Source organism: Cetorhinus maximus, chromosome 8, assembly GCF_964194155.1.
Source record: "Cetorhinus maximus chromosome 8, sCetMax3.hap1.1, whole genome shotgun sequence".
Classification (NCBI taxonomy): Eukaryota; Metazoa; Chordata; class Chondrichthyes; order Lamniformes; family Cetorhinidae; genus Cetorhinus; species Cetorhinus maximus.
Window position 1 is genome coordinate 50130849 of NC_135886.1, and position 20120 is coordinate 50150968.

Here is a 20120-nt window from a genome sequence, read left to right on the forward strand (position 1 = left end):
CTGATAACTACATGAAATGTTAACTATTATAAAAAGTTATGAAACCAATCTTGATTTTGACACAACTGAAGAATGTTCAAAACTGATTACTGTTTCTCCCCCCTAGTCTGGGAACATGTAGGTCAAATACACAGCTCCATCGCTGCCAAGACTGAGATCAATTAACTCATCAAACAGCAATCATATCTGGGGCCTGATCTACAAAGCTCCATATCAAACAATGTATTGTCGTCTTGTCGTTGCCTCTCTCTCTCTCTCCGCTATCTTGTGTGAACATAGCTCTCGCAAAGAAGCTTCTGACGCGAGGCAAGAAGGTGGGTGCTGAAGTTTACCTTGAACTGCACACATCCAGTGGAATTTGGCATCATGGATGCCTCCAATTTTGAGCAGTTCCTGCAGCAATACATCAAAGTGAATAGTAAAGCTGGGAACCTGGGTAATGTGGTAATCGTTGAGAGGAACAAGAGAAAGATCACTGTTGCCTCTGAGGTTCCATTCTCAAAGAGAGACCTGAAATACTTCACGAAGTACCTCAAAAAAAAACAACATGCGTGACTAGCTTAGCTTATTTTCAAACAGCAAAGAGAGGCATGAGCTCTGGTAATTCCAGATCAATCAGGATGAAGAGGAGGAGGAGGAGGATGAAGACTAGGCCGGTCTGAATTTTTGTATAAATTATATTTAATAAAGTTGACAAAAAGGAAAAACAAAAAAAAACCACACCGTGCATTTTCCAACTAAACAGTCAAGCAGCCCAATCAAAAAGAGATGGATGGACCATAACAGGGATCTGTGAAGAAGTTAAGGTTTAAATAAGGTAGGCAAAGAAAAGCGGTTTGCATTAACTTCTGGTACAAGGACTAGGGTCACAGATTTAAGGTTTTGGGCAAGATACAGGGGTATGTGAGATAATGCCCTGGAACTTGCTACTTACGAGGGCAGAGGAAGCGGAGAAAATAATTTTAAAAGGAAATTAGATAGGCACTTGAGGAAATTGAACTTGCAGACTAAAAGAATAGAGCAAGGGAATGAGACTAACATTTCTCTACAGAAAGTTGGCATGGGCTCAACTGGCTGAATGGCTCATTCTGTGCCATTATGACTCTAAGTAGGATACAACTGCCAAGGATAGCAAGGTTACCTCTAATATATAGAATAACCTCAGCATGACAGGTACTTGAATTCAAGTCCAAAGCTCCAGAGATACATATCAACCAAAGCAGGTGTAATGAGTTGATTGATGTACTCACGAAAGTGAAGGCAGGCACCAGGAAGGGGGTGTGTGGGAGTTGGTGTTGAAGTCAAAAAAAGGAAGGTACCGAAAAACTTATGAATACTGTTGTTCCTTGAAACCAGTCCCCTCTTCATTCAGCAAAAACTGAACATGAACATAATTTTGAAAAATGACTAAAATTCATAAGGAACTCCAACAGAAAATATATTTGCCCTTACTTCTGCCAGAATGCTTACTTTATATATTAATAAAATATTAGCCCTAATCATAGCTCAGTCTGGTACAGTGATAGTAAGAACAAGAGAGAAAACTCACATGAGAGAGGAACAGCATGAGAGAGAATATGAGTAGAAAAAGGACTTGCATTTCCGTAGTTACTCAGAATCTCAGGACATCCCAAAAAGCTTTACTACCAATGAGGTACTTATGCATACTCACTGTTATAATTCAGGGAAACTTAGCAGCCAATTTGCACAAAGTAAAGTCCCACAAATGGCAATGAGACATGTCCAGCTGGATGGTTTGTTTTTAAAAATGATGCTGATTGCAGGATAGACATAGACCAGAGCACCAGGAGAGCTTACCAGTTCTTCACTGAATAGCCCTATGGGATCTTGAAGGAACAGGCAAGGCCTCAGTGTAATGTCTTATCCAGAAGACAAAAGACTCTTCCAGAAAGTCAGTGAAGATATGAGAGAAAGAAACATCTGCTCCCAGCTAATACTACTTCAAAGCCAGCAAGTAGAGAATTAGAGCATGCACAAGCAGCTAGTGATAACTCACTCCTAGTTTTCTCTCCATGCCTGTCAAGGGGCATGTCTCATTTGACCTCTACAACTTCCCACAAGAGTACAGCTATGATCAAGAACTTTGTATGCGTACACGTGTGTTTATACAACCCCTCACACAGATACAAACTTATGGCACACCGCTATGCCAAGTAATTTTGTAGTTTAATTCCACACATCACTTTGGCAACTCACAAGTCAGTTAATCTATTTCTAACATATCCTTCCTAAAGAACATTACTCCTTTCATAAAGTAAGTTCTACCGAGACCTTTAACTCTAATATACATACCTTAAACTTGCTTGGAATTGGCAACGGTGCCAATCTATGCCCACAGAACCCCATCTGGACAAATAAATTCAAGCTGTCTAGTCCACATTCAAGAACTACTCTGAACCTTATGTAAAGGTATGTTACGCAAAAATAGCAACACACCATGCTATTTAAGGAGATGCGAGGTATATTACTAACGAATTAGTGCAGTGTCCCTTTCCTTACACATTGAATAGGTGACTGACCTCTTACAATCTTTCCAAAGACACATGAAGCTCTGGTTGGGTTTCTTGGCAGATTCGGTTTCTGGAGCAGACACTGGCACCTGAGAGCTGTGGGACCCCGTACAATGCTCCACTGCTGGGGAAACCTGTGACTGTGGGTGTTGGGTTACTGTCTGCTGACTGGGCACTGGAGCAGGAGAACTCACTTTAGGAACCCCCTGCAAACAAGAGAGAGAGTGTTATAGCCCACTTACTGTTGCATCCTGTGCTTTCAAATTTTAAAAAATCAAATTGAACTGTAAAACTTCTATATGAAAAGGTGCCTTTAATAATGACTCAGGTATTTTTGATCAGAAATTCTGTTCAAGCTTCAGATCTTTAGCACATAGTATATTTGCCAAATTATAGACAGTCATGTGTCAGTTCGAAATTCACTCAATTATTTAAAAGCAGCTCTAATTGATATTGTGATGCTGACTTAAGCCCTGGTGAACTGAGGATGGTCAGGTCAATCCAAAATCTGAGGGTGGAGCTATGCTCCAATTTCCAGTTATTTTTAAGCCCTGGTACAGGGGCTCCCATTATTAATGCTCTATTGTTTGGTTCTGTACAGCAATTTTTGAAAGCCTGTCATCCAAACAATAGTAGATACCAGTCCTGCTGACTTATTGAAGGGAGGGAAATCAGTTATGCATTAGTTCATCTTGTAATATCTCAAAGTAATATCCTCAATTAAGTTACAATGTACAACAAATCAGGTTATATTTTCAAACTGAATCATAGTTGGCAAGTTACAATCAAATAACCAGTGCGCCTGTGCAATGGTTGAGGCCTACGTCACATAAGTCACATCAAAACAATGTGATCCTTTCTTGATCACATGTTGCTATGGTCATAATTTCAGCTCTTGGCAAATTACTACAAAATATATTATATTTATAACAGAGAGATGTTGCTTCTTTAAACTAGCCAAGTAATTAAGGACTTATAAACTGGGAAAAATGCTTGAATTAATTTGTCTTAACTCCAGGAAGTTTCACGTTGCTTCATTCCACTGTCAGGTCATTCCCTAACACTCAATTTATGCTGCATCTACAATATAGCTGCAATGTAAAGGCATCCTTAGATAAGTTTCAGAGAAAATTGATGAGTTATATTCAGAATCACAGAATTTTAACAGCATCGGAGGCCATTCGGCTCATCATGTCTGCACCGGCTCTCAGGATGAGTAACTCACCTAGTATCAGTCCCTGCCTTCTCCCCATAACCCTTCACATTCTTCCTTTAAGCTAACAGTCTAACTCCCTTTTGAATGCCTTGATTGAACCTGCTTCCACCACCTCTCAGGCAGTGCATTCCAGACCTTAACTGCTCACCGAGTGAAAATATTTATCCTCATGTCACTATTGCTTTTTATGCAAATTACTTTTTATCTGTGCCCTCTTGTTTTCTGTACTTTCACGAGTGGGAACAGTTTCTCCCTATCTACTCTGTCCAGACCCCTAATGATTTTGAATACTTCTATCTTATCTCCTCTTAACCTTTTTTTAACCAAGGAAAATTGTTCCAACTTCTCCTATGTATCTTCATAACCGAAGTTCCTCATCCGTGGGACCATTCTCATGAATCTTTTCTACACTATCTCCAATGCCTTCACATCTTTCTTAAAGCAAGTGGTCGCAACACTCCAGCTGAGGCTAAACTAGTGTCCTATACAAGTTCAACATAGCTTTCTTGCTCATGTACTCTATGCCCCTATTAGTAAAGGCAAGGATACTGTATGCTTTATTAACCACTCTCTCAACCTATTCTGCTATCTTTGATGACTTATGCACATATATACCCAGGTCCCTTTGCTCCTGCACCCCCTTTAGAGTTGTACCCTTTATTTTATGTTGGCAAATTATATTCTATGAATAATATCATAATATATTAATAAATATTTTCAAATACTAAATTAATGTATTCATCATCTAGCATATTTAAAACTGATAAGCAAAACTTTTCCACATGGGCCATACAGCACTCTCCATTGTGTTGCGTGGCACTACCACTGTGTTAAATGGGATAGATTTCGAACAGATCTAACAACTCAAATCTGGGCAACCACGAGGTGCTGTGGGGCATCAGCAGCAGCAGAATTAGACTCGACCACAATCTGTAACCTCATGGCCCGGCATATCCCCCACTCTACCATAACCAGGGGATAAACCCTGGTAGAATGAAGAGCGCAGGAAGGCCAAGCTGTTCCAGTACAGCTACAACATTGGCATCTACCTGGCAATGTGGAAAATTGCCCAAGTATGTCCTGTATACAAAAAGCAGGACAAATCCAACCCGGCCAATTACAACTCCATCAGTCTACTCTCGATCATCAGTAAAGTGATAGAAGGGGTTATCAACAGTGCTATCAAGTGCCACTTGCTTAGAAATAACCCACTCACTGACACTCAGTTTGGGTTCTGCCAGGGTCACTAAGTTTCTGACCTCATTATAGCCTTGGTTCTAACATGGACAGAAGAGCTAAACTCCAGAAATGAGGTGAGAGTGACTGCCCTTGACATCAAGGACGCATTTGACCATGTGTGATATCAAGCTATACCTGGCACAAAGGAAGATGGTTGTGGTTGTTGGAGGTCAATCATCTCAGTTCCAGGACATCACTACAGTAGTTCCTCAGGCCTAGACCCAGCCACCTTCAAATGCTTCATCAATGACTTCCTTCTATCAGAAGGTCAGAAGTGGAGATGTTCGCTGATGATTGCACAATGTTCAGCACCATTCGCGGCTCATCAGATACTGAAACAGTCCATGTCCAAATGCAGCAAGACTTGGACAATACCCAGGCTTAGGCTGACAAGTGGCAAGTAACATTCACACCACACAAGTACCAGACAAGTACCATCACCAACAAGATATTATCCTTAACTTCCTTGCTTAACCATTGTTAGTTTATTCCCTTCCAAGTATCCTTCTTCCTCACTGGAATATATCTCTGCTGTTGTGAGTCTTGAACTATTTTCTTAAACATCTGACATTGTTCATCAACTGTATTTTCTGCTAAACTCCTTTCCCAGTCCACTCCAGCCACCTCTGCACTCATTTCTTTGTAATTCCCCTTATTTCAGTTTAACACAGTTGTTACGACCCAAATTTCTTACTCTCAAACTGAATGCTAAATTCCACCATATTATGCTCACTGTTTCCTAGGGGGTCTTTTACTCTGAGATCATTTATTAAACCTGCCTCATTACACATTACAAAATACAAAATAGCTTGAACCCTGGTGGGATCCATAACATATTGTTCTAGGAAACTGTCCCAAATACTCTATGGGCTGAATTTTGCCACCGGCGAGCAGGGGGCGGGGCCCGCTCGCTGACGCGTAAAATGACGCGGGATGACATCGGGGGGAACCCCCGACATTATCCCGCCCCATTTAAATTTTCAGGAAGGCGGGGGCACAGCAAAATCAGCTGTGCGCCCGCTGACCTGTCAATGGCCAATTGAGGCCATTGACAGGATCATTAAAACAATTAAAGGACCTGCTCGTCCAACCTTAAGGTTGGCGGGCAAACCAGGAGCCCCGGCGGGCTTCTGAAAAAACATGAAATCTCATCCACCGGCGGGATGAGGTTTCATGTAGGGTTTTAAACAATTTAATAAAGTTTCAGTATAATTTATGAACATGTCCCATCTCATGCGACATTGTCACGAGGGGGACAGGTTAAGGATTTTTTTTAAAAACAAAAAACTACTGCGGATGCTGGAAATCCAAAACAAAAACAGAATTACCTGGAAAAACTCAGCAGGTCTGGCAGCATCGAGGGAGAAGAAAAGAGTTGACGTTTCGAGTCCTCGGGGCTTAATTGGCCCGCCCATGTAAAATGGCGGCGGAGCCTGCTTCTCCGGCGGGGATCGGCTCCCTGCCCGCTGTAGATTGGGTCGGGCCCGCCCGCCCGGCAGGCAGAAAATTCTGCCCTATGAGTTCTTGCTCGTGGCTACCTCTGCCAATTTGATTTTCCCAATCCAAGATTAAAGTCACCCATGATTAATACACTGCCTTTTTTACATGCCCTCATTATCTCCTGATTTATTCTGTCCTACAGTATAGCTACTGTTAGGGAGCCTATAGGCTACTCCTACCAGTGTCTTCCTGTCATGAAGCTATTAATGTATATAATATTTTGGAAAACAGAGGTCTGCAGGTATGTCTTAATTAGATTAAAGTCAGCTAGTCTGGGTGCTTTGATATGTACTAGTTTGAGATGTAAACAGAGAGGTAGAGTGCATTTGCATTTTTTGAATACAGCATTCAAGAAGTGAGGTGAAAACTTGATGCCTTTCCAGCAGCTACCAAGCAATATGTTTATATTACTAATAAAATTTGGTACAATGAATGGGGTTTCATTGTTAAAAGGTGAAGTTCAAAGAGACTGGTGAGACAATGAGAATTTGAATTCAATCAATTCAAACTTCAGCAGTTTTCGGGTGTGCAGAGCAGAGGCAATGTAAGGTCAAAAGGCAGCTGCAAGCCTCCAACTGGCTCCACAGTGAAAAGAACCTAATTTTGAATTTGTAAGGTGAAAATGCATTGCCTGGTGTTTGGTTAAGTCTATGGGTTGTTGTTGCCTTAATGGAGAATAGTTTGGGAATTTACTAAAAGTTATGATAGTAGTAATTTGTAACCATGTGTCAATATATTTTTAACCTGTGTAAATTAATAAAATGTTTCAATTAGTTTCATGTAAAACCCCAAGAATTGATGGTCTGAATCCTGAATTTAGAGTCGCATCTCAAACATAACACTTAAAATTATAGGTTATGACAGTTTTTTTAAAGTCTCCCTCTGGGATTTTTAAATAACTCCGCTTTACTAACTGCATTAGTCATAACAATTGGGGGCTGTGCCAGGATAAATTATATTTCTAATTCCTCGATTGGTTAGGAATTGGTGAATCTTATGCTTACGTGTATTAGAGGCACTTTAAATTCAGGAGTTGGTGAGGTATTTTAGAAGTGGTGAGACTGCAAGATGGCTTTGGCAATTGCTAAGACTTGTCTGGGAGTAGAAGAGATAACTCTAATTGGGTTGGAGAGAATAACCAAAAGTAAGTTACGGGTATGAAGGAGCAGACTAAAGGTCTGGGACTCTCAGAGACAGTGGGTTTGGTAGGAGAATAAATGCTTTAATATGGGTTTAAAGATTGTATCCATAAATGTGCGTAGCATTAAATCTACTACGCGATGTGTTGCGACCTTGGACTACCTAGCCAAGGTCAAAGCTGACCTGTTGTTTCTGCAGGAGTGTGCGATACCGCACCTCAGCTCCTACAGGCAATGGTCACGATGGTGGTCCCACGGGCCATCGATCTGGTCGGGCGGAAACGACTCTCGTTCCTCCGGCCTGGGTATTCTGCTGCGGGGAGGCAACTTCACCGTCTCCGAGGTCAAGGAGGTGGTGGGCGGGCGACTCCTCGTAGCAGACGTAATGTACAAGAACGCTCCACTCCGGTTAATTAACGTGTACGGCCCGGCACAAGGGGCTGAGCGGCTGGAGGTTTTTCAGCAGCTCCCACTGCTGCTGGCGACCTCCAGGCCGGTCATTCTGGGCGGGGACTTCAACTGCATCATCGATGCGGCTGGACGATCCGGCAGGGCCGGAAGCAGATTGGACGCTACGTCCAGATCCCTGATGGAAACAGTTAAGGATGCCAAGCTGCACGACGTCTTCAGCAACCCTGCAGACGGAGCGCAGCGTAGATACACCTGGTCGCGGCCAGACGGGTCCATTCGTTCCAGGATAGACTTCCTGTTTGTGTCCCGTGCATTCACAGTCAGATCCACCGAGGTCAAGCCGGTGTTCTTCTCTGACCACTGCCTCCTACTGGCGGACTGCCACTTGGAGGAAGACCTGAGGGTGGGCAGGGGGGCATGGAAGCTAAATGTGCAACTGCTGACCCCAGAGAACATTGAGGAGCTCAAGAGGGATTACAAAGGTTGGAGAACCGTGAAACCCCTCTTTGAGTCCCTGACACACTGGTGGGAAGTGATCAAGGGAAGCATCAAGAGGTTTTTCATCCGCAAAGGCACCCAGAAAGCTAGAAAGGAACAGAGGGAAATGTCCCGACTCCAGGAAAAGATGCAGAATCTGCTCCGGCTGCAGTCGATGGGGGTCGATGTCAAGGAGGAGCTCCAAGAGGTGAAGGGCCAGCAAGCCTCGCACTTTGCCTCGGAGGCCTCCAAGATCATCTTCCGTTCCAGAGTCCGCTCCGTGGAGCAGGATGAGACGTGCTCACGTTTCTTCTTCCAAAAGGTACACAGAGAGCGCTCTGTGATCAGCAGCCTGAAGGAAGAAGACGGCTCAGTAAAGTCATCACGGTCCGACATTCTGAGGATCAGCAAATCCTTTTATGCCGGACTGTATGACGTGAAGCCCACGGACAGCACGGCCTCCCAGTCCTTCCTGTCCTCTATCACGGAGGTCTTAGACCACAGTACGCGGGAGAGCCTAGACAAACCGCTAACTCCTGACGAACTGACTAAGGCCCTCGAGTCCTTCGAGAAGAGTAAAACCCCCGGAAGCGACGGCCTGCCGGCGGAGTTGTATTCGGCTCTGTGGGACTTGATCGGCCCAGACCTGCTAGAAGTGTACGAGAGTATGCTCCTGGCCGGCAGCATGTCAGAATCCATGAGGAAAGGCATCATCACCCTCATCTACAAGCACAAGGGGGAAAGGGAGGAAATTAGAAATTGGCGACCCATTTCACTGTTGAATGTGGACTATAAGATTCTGTCCAAGGTCATCGCCAACCGGGTCAAATCCGCTCTGGAATTGGTGATTCACCCTGACCAGACCTGCTCTGTGCCAGGCAGGAAGATCTCTGACAGCCTGGCGCTGCTCAGGGATACGATTGCCTATGTACAGGACAGGGGTGTGGATACCTGCCTCATCAGCTTGGATCAGGAGAAGGCCTTTGACAGAATATCGCACACCTACATGGGGGATGTGCTCTCCAAAATGGGCTTTGGGGAGGGAATTCGAAATTGGATCCAACTGCTCTACACTAACATCAGTAGCGCAGTCTCAATCAATGGGTGGGAAACAGATAGCTTTCCGATGAAATCTGGAGTCAGGCAGGGCTGTCCTCTCTCGCCTGTCCTTTTCGTGTGCTGCATAGAACCCTTTGCCGAGTCCATCAGGAAGGATCCGGGCATAAGAGGAGTGACGATCCCAGGCAGTGGAGGCACTCAGGTAAAAGCTTCCCTGTACATGGACGACGTCGCCGTTTTCTGCTCGGATCCGCTGTCGGTGCGCAGACTGATGCACGTCTGCGACCAGTTCGAACTGGCCTCGGGAGCCAAGGTAAATCGTGGGAAGAGCGAAGCCATGTTCTTTGGGAACTGGGCTGACCGATCCTTTGTCCCCTTCACTGTCAGGGCTGACGGCCTGAAGGTGCTGGGGATATGGTTCGGAGGGACCGGGGCATGCGTTAGAAACTGGAAGGAGCGAGTGGCTATGGTGAAAAGGAAACTGGGCATGTGGGAGCGACGCTCCCTCTCCATTGTGGGTAAGAACCTGGTCATCAGGTGTGAGGTACTCTCACTGTTGCTGTACGTGGCGCAGGTCTGGCCCATTCCACACTCCTGCGCGATGGCGATCACTCGAGCCATCTTCCGCTTTATCTGGAGGTCGAAAATGGATCGTGTCTGCAGGGACGCGATGTACAAGCCTCTAGATAAAGGGGGAAAAAACGTGCCCAACATCGCCCTCATACTGATGGCCACCTTTGTGTGTGGCTGCATCAAGCGGTGCGTAGACCCTCAGTACGCAAACACCAAGTGTCACTACGTGCTGAGGTTCTACCTGTCCCCGGTGTTGCGAAGGATGGGTCTGGCCACGCTGCCGCGGAACGCTCCAAGTAGTTGGACCGTGCCGTACCACCTGTCCCTGGTGGAAAAATTTATGCAGAAAAACACCTTTGACCACAAGTCCATCAGGCAGTGGTCAGCACGTAACGTCCTAGAGGCCCTGAGGGAAAAGGAGAGGGTGGACCCTGTGGGATGGTTCCCCGAGCAGACTGTCAAAGTCATTTGGCAGAATGCCTCATCGCCAGAACTTTCCAACAAGCACCAAGACGTAGCTTGGCTGGTGGTGAGAAAGGCCCTCCCCGTCAGATCCTTCCTACACGCCAGGAGTCTCACCCCCTCTGCACGTTGCCCTCGAGGTGGCTGTGGTGGGGAAGAGACCGTTGTTCACCTCCTTGTGGACTGTGCCTTTGCAAAGAAAGTCTGGAGAGAGATGCAGTGGTTGCTGTCGAGGTTCATCCCGAGCAGTTCTGTGACACAGGACTCTGTGCTCTACGGGCTGTTCCCAGGGACACACACCGAGACAAACATCGACTGCAGCTGGAGGATCATCAACTCGGTGAAAGACGCGCTTTGGTCTGCCCGAAACTTGTTGGTCTTCCAGCACAAAGAGTTGTCCCCGACCGATTGTTGCGGACTGGCACAATCCAAAGTCCAGGACTACGTGCTGAGGGACGCACTAAAGCTTGGGGCAGCTGCCGCAAAGGCGCAATGGGGAAGGGTCGCTGTCTAAGACCTTTCTACCACAGCGCACCGAGAGACTGGGAACTGTTTAGAGCCCCTCGGGCTGTACAGATCAAAATGAAAGGCTGTAAATGATTGTAATATTGTTTGTACTGATGCATCTGGTGATACATTTTGTAAAAGTTTAACCTGGATTGTACCCTTGTAATGTTGTTTTTGAAATGGTTTTGAATGTGATTGAAGATTTTTTATGAATAAAGTATATTTTTACAAAAAAAAAATAACCAAAAGTAAGTTAACAGAGTTGGCAGATAAGTTACAATTGGGGTTACCTGCGGGAGTTAGGAAATCTGATATAGTTAAAAGTATAGCATCTACAGTTGGAAGTGAAAACTGACACCAGTGAGTCACAGCTGGAGGTAGTGAGACTTCATTTACAAACGAAGACATTAGAATTTGAATAAGCATAGGAACTGAAAAAGCTTGAATTTGAAGCAAAGGACAGATAAATGGCTTTTAAAAGGGAATTAGAAATTGTGAAGATACAGATGGAGGAAAGAGAAAAAGAAAGAGTGGGAATTCCAACTGCAAATGTTGGCAGTTAGAAAAGAGATGTCAGTAGGAGAGGAAGCATTTATCTCTAGAGTACAACCCAGTGCGGATATGTTTAAATTTGTACAAGCTCTTCCAAAGTTTGAGGAAAAAGATACTGAAGCATTCTTTATTTCATTTGAGAAGCTAGCCAAATAGGTGAAATGGCCACAGGAAAACTGGACATTATTATTACAGTCTAAGTTATTAGTAGGGGGCTTGAGGTATATGCTTCCCTTTCAGAAGAAAAGTCGATGAATTACGTGGTGAAAAAAGCTATTTTGAGTGCATATGAATTGGTTCCTGAAGCATACAGGCAGAAATTTAGGAATATGAGAAAACAGCCTGGGCAAAGTTATATTGAGTTTGAAAGGGTAAAACAAAGTAATTTTGACCGATGGATACGGCCGTTAAAAATAAAAACCCATGCAGCTCTTAGGGAAGTCATTCTTTTGGAAGAATTTTAAGATTCAATCCCTTCAGTAGTGAGGACTCATGTGGAGGAACAGAGGGCTGATTCTGTAAGACAAGCAGCAAAGATAGCTGATGATTATGAGTTAGTTCAAAAAGCTAACCCTTTTTTCCCCGTCACCCTTTCAAATTGGAAAAGGATAAAAAGTGGGAAGGTAAAAGGAAGGCAGCTAGTCTGGGAAGAGAAGAAGTAGCTGGAGGTTCCCAGGAAGTTTTTTCTCAGAATTAAAAAAGGAAGGTGCTGAAGGTAGAAGTGATATTCGAAAATTAAGGTGTTTTCATTAGTGGGGCACACGAAGTCAGTGTGTTGGAAATTGCAGGGAAAATTTGTAGGAATTATTGGGGTACAGAAAAGAGCTGGAAGTAAAAGTACTGTGGGTTCTGAGGTTCAGGCACAGGAGAAACCAGTGGTTTGTGTACAGGTGAAATAGGGAGAATCAGTGAAAGGTCAAGAAGTGGGAATGTGTTCACAGTTTACCCAAGAGAATTCTGAGGAGCAGAAATGTTTAAAGACATTGTATGTGAAGGGAAAGTATTTCCATGTGTACAGGGTGGAGTAGGTAAAGATGTTAAAACCTTAAGAGACAGAGGGGCTAGTCAATCCTTAATGTTGCAGGTAGTGATATTTGTTGTTCAGAGAGAGTGCTGCAGGAGAAGGTAATAATAAGTGGGGTTCATGGAGATGCTAAATCTATTCGTTGTGGAATGAAAATTTAAAGAGGAGATGGGAGACCGGTGAGGTTATAGTTGGAGTAGTGGAAAAAATGCCCATTGCAGGGGTTCGATTTATTCTGGGTAATGATATAGCTGGATTGCAAATGTGGGTGCTGCCTATGGTAGTTCAGCAGCCTGTAGAAGTGTTTTCAACCGAACTGCTACAGAGGGAACATCCTGGGTTGTTTCCTGATTGTGTTATAACAAGATCAAAAGCCCATAGGGAAGAACAAACTGAACAAGATAATCAGGCAATTCAAAGGCAAGAAGAAGGTGTCGAAATCCAATTCACTGGCAATGTATTTGATAACATTGTTCAGGAGGAAGGAATGCAGGACAGTTCAGTTGAAGCATTTAACTTAAAGAGGTTAGTGGAGTTACAGAAACATGATTTGCAATTAAAACAGTTATATCAGAAAGCTTATTCAGAAACTGAGGCAAAATGTATTCCAGTATGTTATTATCTTCGAAGAAATATATTAATGAGAAAGTGGCGGTCAGATCACGACTCAGTAAATGATAGCTGGAGGGAGGTGCATCAGATTGTTATCCCATTAGGTTATAGAAATGAGATTTTGAGGATTGCTCATGAAATTCCAATGGGGGGACATTTAGGAATTAGGAAAACACAGGATAAGATACAGAGGTAACTTTTTTTTGGCCAGGATTGCATAAGGATGTATCAAATTCTGTAGAACCTGTCATATATGTCAAGTAACAGGAAAAGCAGAAGTAGTGATTAAGCCTGCGCCTTTAATTCCAATACCAGCATTTGAAAAACCTTTTACCAGGGTAATGATTGATTGTGTAGGAACGCTCCCTAAGACTAAAAGTGGAAATCAGTACTTACTCACAATAATGGATGTGTCTACCAGGTTTCCTGAAGTGATACCTTTAAGAAATATTACAACTAAGAAGATTGTGGAGGAGTTAATAAAATTTTTCACAAGATGTGGTTTGTCTAAAGAAATACAATCAGATCAGGGGTCAAATTTCATGTCACAGCTGTTTGAGGAAGTAATGAATAGTCTGGGGATAAAACAGTTTAAGTCAACAGCTTATCATCCGAAGTCACAAGCAGCTTTGCAAAGTTGGCATCAAACTTTAAAAACTATGATAAGAGCATACTGTCAGAATTATGCACAGGATTGGGATACGGGAATTCCATTTCTGACATTTGCTATTAGAGATGCTCCTAATGCATCGACTGGTTTTAGCCCTTTTGAACTAGTTTATGGTCATGAGGTGAGGGGACCACTGAAATTGATTCATGAGAATTTGGTGGGTCAAAATTCAGAAACTACTGTCCTGGATTACGTCTCAAATTTCAGGGAAAGATGAAACAGAGCATCTGAGTTGGCTAGGGAACATTTAAAGATCTCACAGCAAGTGATGAAAGTGAAAGCGGATAAGGCGGCTAAAATGTGCAGTTTTGTCTCTGGAGAGAAAGTATTAGTTTTGTTACCAGTACTAGGGGATTCATTAAATGCAAGATTTAGCGGGCCTTACAGGATTGAAAAGAAATTGAGTGAGGTAAATCACTTAATAAATACTCCAGATAGAAGAAAGAAGTAGAGGGTGTGTCAAGTAAATATGCTTAACAAATACTTTGACAGGGAAGAGGAACAAAAAGAGGTATTAGTGATGACGGATGATGAGAAAGAGGTAGAAGTGCAGGATTCTGAAATTGATTTTCCTCTAACCAAATTGGATAATGAGGGGGTGCTTGAAAATTTAAATGAAATATTGAGTCACCTTCCAAGCAAGTGTCAAAGTGATTTGGAAAAGCTATTGCAGCCATACAAACCTATTTGTGGAAATATGTTGGGAAAGACACATTTAGCTTTACATGATGTATGTGTAGAAACATCATCTTCAATAAGACAATAACCGTATAGATTAAATCCGGCAAAGTTATCACAAGTACAAAAAGAAATTGATTTCATGCTTCAAAATGATATAATTGAGTCTAGTTGCAGTAACTGGAGTTCGTCTGTTGTACTGGTACCAGAACCAGATGGAACACAAAGACTGTGTGTGGACTATCGAAAAGTGAATGCGGTAACAAAAGTGGATTCATATCCCATACCACAGTTGGAGGATTGCATTGAAAAAGTGGGACAATCAAACTTTATAACAAAGATTGACTTCCTAAAAGGATATTGGTAGGTACCGTTTTCGGAGAGGGCAAGGGAGATATAAGCTTTTGTAACGCCAAGTGGACTATATCAGTTTAAAGTCAGGCCACTTGGTATGAAGAATGCACCTGCGACATTTCAAAGACTGACAAACAAAGTAATTGTAGGTCTAAGCAATTGTGCAGTTTATATTGATGATCTAATTGTTTTCAGTCAGACGTGGGAGGAGCATTTACAGCATCTGGAAGAATTATTTACTCGACTACAAGAAGCTAATTTGGTGATGAACTTGGCTAAAAGTGAATTTGCAAAAGCGCAAGTTACATATCTAGGCCATACCACTGAACATGGTAAGGTGGCTCCGAGAGATGCAAAAGTCATGGCTTTTGTGGTTTTCCAAGTGCCTACAACAAAACGAGAAGTTTTGCGATTTCTGGGCATGAGTGGGTTTTACTGGAAATTTGTATCAAATTTTAGCCAAGTGGTTGCTCCACTAACTGAACTATTAAAAAAAGTACAAGAAATTTCAATGGACGCTGGAGTGTCAGAAGACATTTGATAATTTAAAAACTATATTAACTACGACACCAGTGTTGGCAATACCCAATTATGCCAAGAAATTCAAGTTGGCCATTGGCGCAAGCGATATAGACATTGGGGCTGTACTGTTACAAGATGACACTGGAATTGAAAAACCAATAGGGTATTTTTCACGGAAGCTGAATGTACAGCAGAGAAGGTATTCAACGATCGAAAAAGAGTCTTTGAGTTTGGTGTTGGCATTGCAGCATTTTGACATTTATGTTGCAACAATTCATCAGAAACAATCGTTTATACAGACCATAATCCTTTGAATTTTATTGGGCAAATTTCGAGACAAAAGTGCAAGGCTTTTCAGATGGAGTCTATTGTTACAACCATTTAATCTACACATTATAGATATTGCTGGAAGAGAGAATGTGTTCACAGATACATTATCAAGAGTTTGAAGCTTAAAGGAAATTGGGACATTTAAAAAACCTGGACACTGAACTGGAGTGATTTCTGTTGATACCAAGGACTTGTGCGTGTGTATGTATGTATATATATGTCAATGCATGCATCTGGTAATGCAACAGTGTAATAAGTATAGGAGATGGTGTGAAATGGGTTATTAAAATGAATCTGTCTTTTAGAATTATGACGATTCATTTTCTGATAAGGAGGGGAATGTCATGAAGCTGTTAGTGTATATATTTTGGAAAATAGACGTTTAGTCTGCGGGTGTGTCTTAATTAGATTAATATCAGCTGGTCTGGGTGCTTTGATATGTACTAGCTTGAGATGTAAATAGAGAGGTAGAGTGTATTTGCATTTTTGAATAGAGCATTCAAGAAGTGGGGTCAAAACTTGACGCCTTTCTGTTTATATTACTAATAAAATTTGGTACACTTAATGGGGTTTCATTGTTAAAAAGTAAAGTTCAAAGAAACCAGTGAGACAATGAGAATTTGAATTCAATCAGTTGTGGTAGGTATAACTTTAGCAGTTTTCCGGTGTGCAGAGCAGAGGCAATCTAAGATCAAAAGGCAGCTGCAAGCTTCCAACCGGCTCCACAGTGAAAAGAACCTCGTTTTGAATTCGTACGGTGAAAATGCTTTATTTGGTTAAGTCTATGGGTTGCTGTTGCCTTAATGGAGATTAGTTTTAGTTAGAATTTGTTAAAAGTTATGATAGTAATTTGTAGTCATGTGTATATATATTTTTAACCTGTGTAAATTAATAAAATGTTTCAATTAGTTTCATGTAAAACCTCAAGAACTGATGGTCCGATTCCTAAATTTAGAGTTGCTTCTCAAACATAACACTTAAAAATTATAGGTTATGACAGTTTTTTTAAAGTTTCCCTCTGGGATTTTTAAATAACTCCGCTTTACCAAGTGCATCGGTCATAACACTTCTTCCCCTTGTTATTTCTTACCTCCACCCATATGGATTCTATATGTTTGTGGATGTGGTGCCAATCAAGCTGGCTGCTTTATCAGTGTCAAGCTTCTTGATTGTTGTGGGAGCGGTGCTCATCCAGGCAAGTGGGAAGTATTCCATCACACTCTTGACTTGTGCCTTGTTGATGGTGGACAGGCTTTGGGGAGTCAGGAGGTGAGTTACTCCTCACAGGATTCCTACCCTCTGACCCACTATTGTAGCCACAGTATTTATATGGTTAGTCCAGTTCAGTTTCTGGTCAATGGTAACCCCCAGGATGTTGATCGTGGGGGATTCAGTGATGGTAATGCCATTGAACATCAAGCGGTGATGGTTAGATTCTCTCTTGTTGGAGATGGTCATTGCCTGGCCCTTGTGTGGCACAAATGTTACTTTCCACTTGTCAGCCCAAGCCTGGATATTGTCCAGGTCTTGCTGCATTTGGACATGGACTGCTTCAGTATCTGAGGAGTCGCGAATACTGTTGAACATTGCGCAATCATCAGCCAACATCCCCACTTCTGACCTTATGATGGAAGGAGGGTCATTGATGAAGCAGCTAAAGATGGTTGGGCCATGGACACTACCCTGAGGAGCTCATGCAGTGATGTCCTGGAGCTGAGATGGCTGACCTCCAACAACTACAACCATCTTCCTTTGTGCTAGGTATGGTTCCAACCAGTGGAGAGTTTTCCCCGATTCCCAATGACTCTAGTTTAGCTGGGACTATTTGATGCCACACTCGATCAAATGCGGCCTTGATGTCAAGGGCAGTCACTCTCACCTCACCTCTGGAGTTCAGCTCTTTAATCCATGTTTGAACCAAGGCTGTAATGAGGTCAGGGGCTGAGTAGCTCTGGCGGAACCCAAACTGGGCATCAGTGAGCAGATTATTGCTAAGCAAGTGCCGCTTGATGGCACTGTTGATGACCCCATAACATTACTGATAATTGAGTGTAGAATGATGGGGCGGTAATTGGCTAGGTTGGATTTGTCCTGCTTTTTTGTGTGTACAGGACATACCTGGGCAATTTTCCACATAGTTGAGTACAGGCCAGTGCTGTAGCTGTACTGGAACTGCTTGGCTTGGGGCACAGCAAGTTCTAGAGCATTAGTCTTCAGTACTATTGCTGGATTATTGTCAGGGCCCATAACCTTTGCAGTATCCAGTGCCTTTAGCCATTTCTTGATATCACATAGAGTGAATCAAATTGGCTGGAGACTGGCATCTGTGATGCTGAGGACCTCCGGAGGAGGCCGAGATGGATCATCCGCTTGGCACTTCTGGCTGAAGATTGTTGTGAATGCTTCAGCCTTATCTTTTGCACTGCTGTGCTGGGCTCCCCCATCATTGAGGATAGGGATATTTGTGGAGTCTCCTCCTCCAGTGAGTTGTTTAATTGTCCACCACCATTCACGACTGGACATGACAGGACTGCAGAGCTTAGATCTGATCCGTTGGTTGTAGGATTGCTTAGCTCTATCACTTGCTGCTAATGCTGTTTGGCACATAAGTAGTCCTGTGTTATATCTTCATCAGGTTGACACCTCATTTTTAGGCATGCCTGGTGCTGCTCCTGGCATGCCCTCCTGCGCTCTTCATTGGACCAGGGTTGATCCCCTGTCTTGATGGTAATGGTAGAGTGGGGGATATGCCGGGCCATGAGGTTATAGGTTGTGTTCGGGTACAATTCTGCTGCTGCTGAATCCCACAACGCCTCATGGATGCCTAGTCTTGAGTTGCTAGATCTGTTTGAAATCTATTCCATTTAGCATGGTGGTAGAGCTACACAACACGATGGAGGGTATCCTCAATGTGAAGGCTGGACTTCATCTCCACAACGACTGTGCGGTGGTCACTCCTACCGATTGTCATAGACAGATGCATCTGCAGCAGGCAGTTTGGTGAGGATGAGGTCAAGTATGTTTTTCCCCTCCTGTTGGCCCCTCACCACCTGCCATAGGCCCAGTCTAGCAGCTATGTCCTTTAGGACTCGGCCAGCTTGATCAGCAGTGGTGTTACCAAGCCACTCTTGGTGATGGACATTGAAGTCCCCCACCCAGAGTGCATTCTTCACTGTTGCCACCCTCGGTGCTTCCTCCAAGTGGTGTTCAACATGGAGGAGCATTGAGTCATCAGCTGAGGGAGGGAGGTACGTGGTAATCAGCAGGTTTCCTTGTCCATATTTGACCTGATGCCATGAGGGCCCAGAGTCAATGTTGACCACTCCCAAGGCAACTCTCTCCCCCTGTATACCACTGTGCCGCCACCTTTGGTGGTGTTGGTGTCTGGGACATTATCTGTACGATATGATTCTGTGAGGATGACTATGTCAGCCTGTTGCTTGACTAGTCTGAGACAGTTCTCCCAATTTTGGCACTAGCCCCCAGATGTTAGTAAGGAGGATTTTGCAGGGTTGACAGGGCTGAGTCTGTCGTTGTCGTTTCCGGTGCCTAGGTCGATGCCGGGTGGTCCCTCCGATTTCATTCCTTTTTTTGAGACTTTGTAGTGGTTTGAAACAACTGAGTGGCTTGCTAGGCCATTTCAGAGGGCATTTAAGAGTCAACCACATTGCTGTGGTCTGGAGTCACATGTTGGCCAGACCAGGTAAGGATGGCAGATTTCCTTCTCTAAAGGGCATTAGTGAGCCAGATGGGTTTTTATGACAATCGACAATGGTTTTCATGGTCATCATTAGACTTTTAATTCTAAATTTTTACTGACTTCAAATTCCACAATCTACCGTGGTGGGATTTGGACCCGGTCCCCAGAGCATTATCCTGGGTCTCTGGATTACTAGTCCAGCAACGATGCCACTACACCATCACCTCCCCTATATTTCCCTAATCTTCTCCAATCCAACAATCCTCCGAGATATCTGAGCTATTCTGACCTTGAGTATCCCTGATTTTAATCACCTGGCTAGAGATTACAAAAATAGTAAAAAGACAGAATTAAAGACTCTGTATCTGAATGCATGTGGCGTTCATAACAAAGCAGATGAATTGACAGTGCTAATATAAATATGTATGATCTGATAGCTAGCACAAAGACATGGCTGCAACATGGCAAAGACTGGGGCCTGCATATTCAAGGGTACATGACATTTAGAGAGGACTGGAAGCTTGGAAAAGGTGGAGGGGCAGCTCTCTTAAGTAAGGATGACTG

The 20120-nt window shown here is 43.4% G+C and overlaps 1 protein-coding gene across 2 annotated transcripts in view; it reads right to left on the reverse strand.

Annotated features, from left to right (window-relative positions):
* LOC144683618 (AT-rich interactive domain-containing protein 2-like) overlaps nt 1-20120 on the reverse strand; it is a 242586-nt gene that overhangs the window by 16844 nt on the left and 205622 nt on the right. For both annotated transcript variants that reach the window (XM_078546821.1, XM_078546820.1), the window contains exon 16: nt 2541-2737. In XM_078546821.1, coding sequence (XP_078402947.1) covers nt 2541-2737 — 197 coding nt within the window. The remainder of the gene's footprint in view (nt 1-2540; nt 2738-20120) is intronic.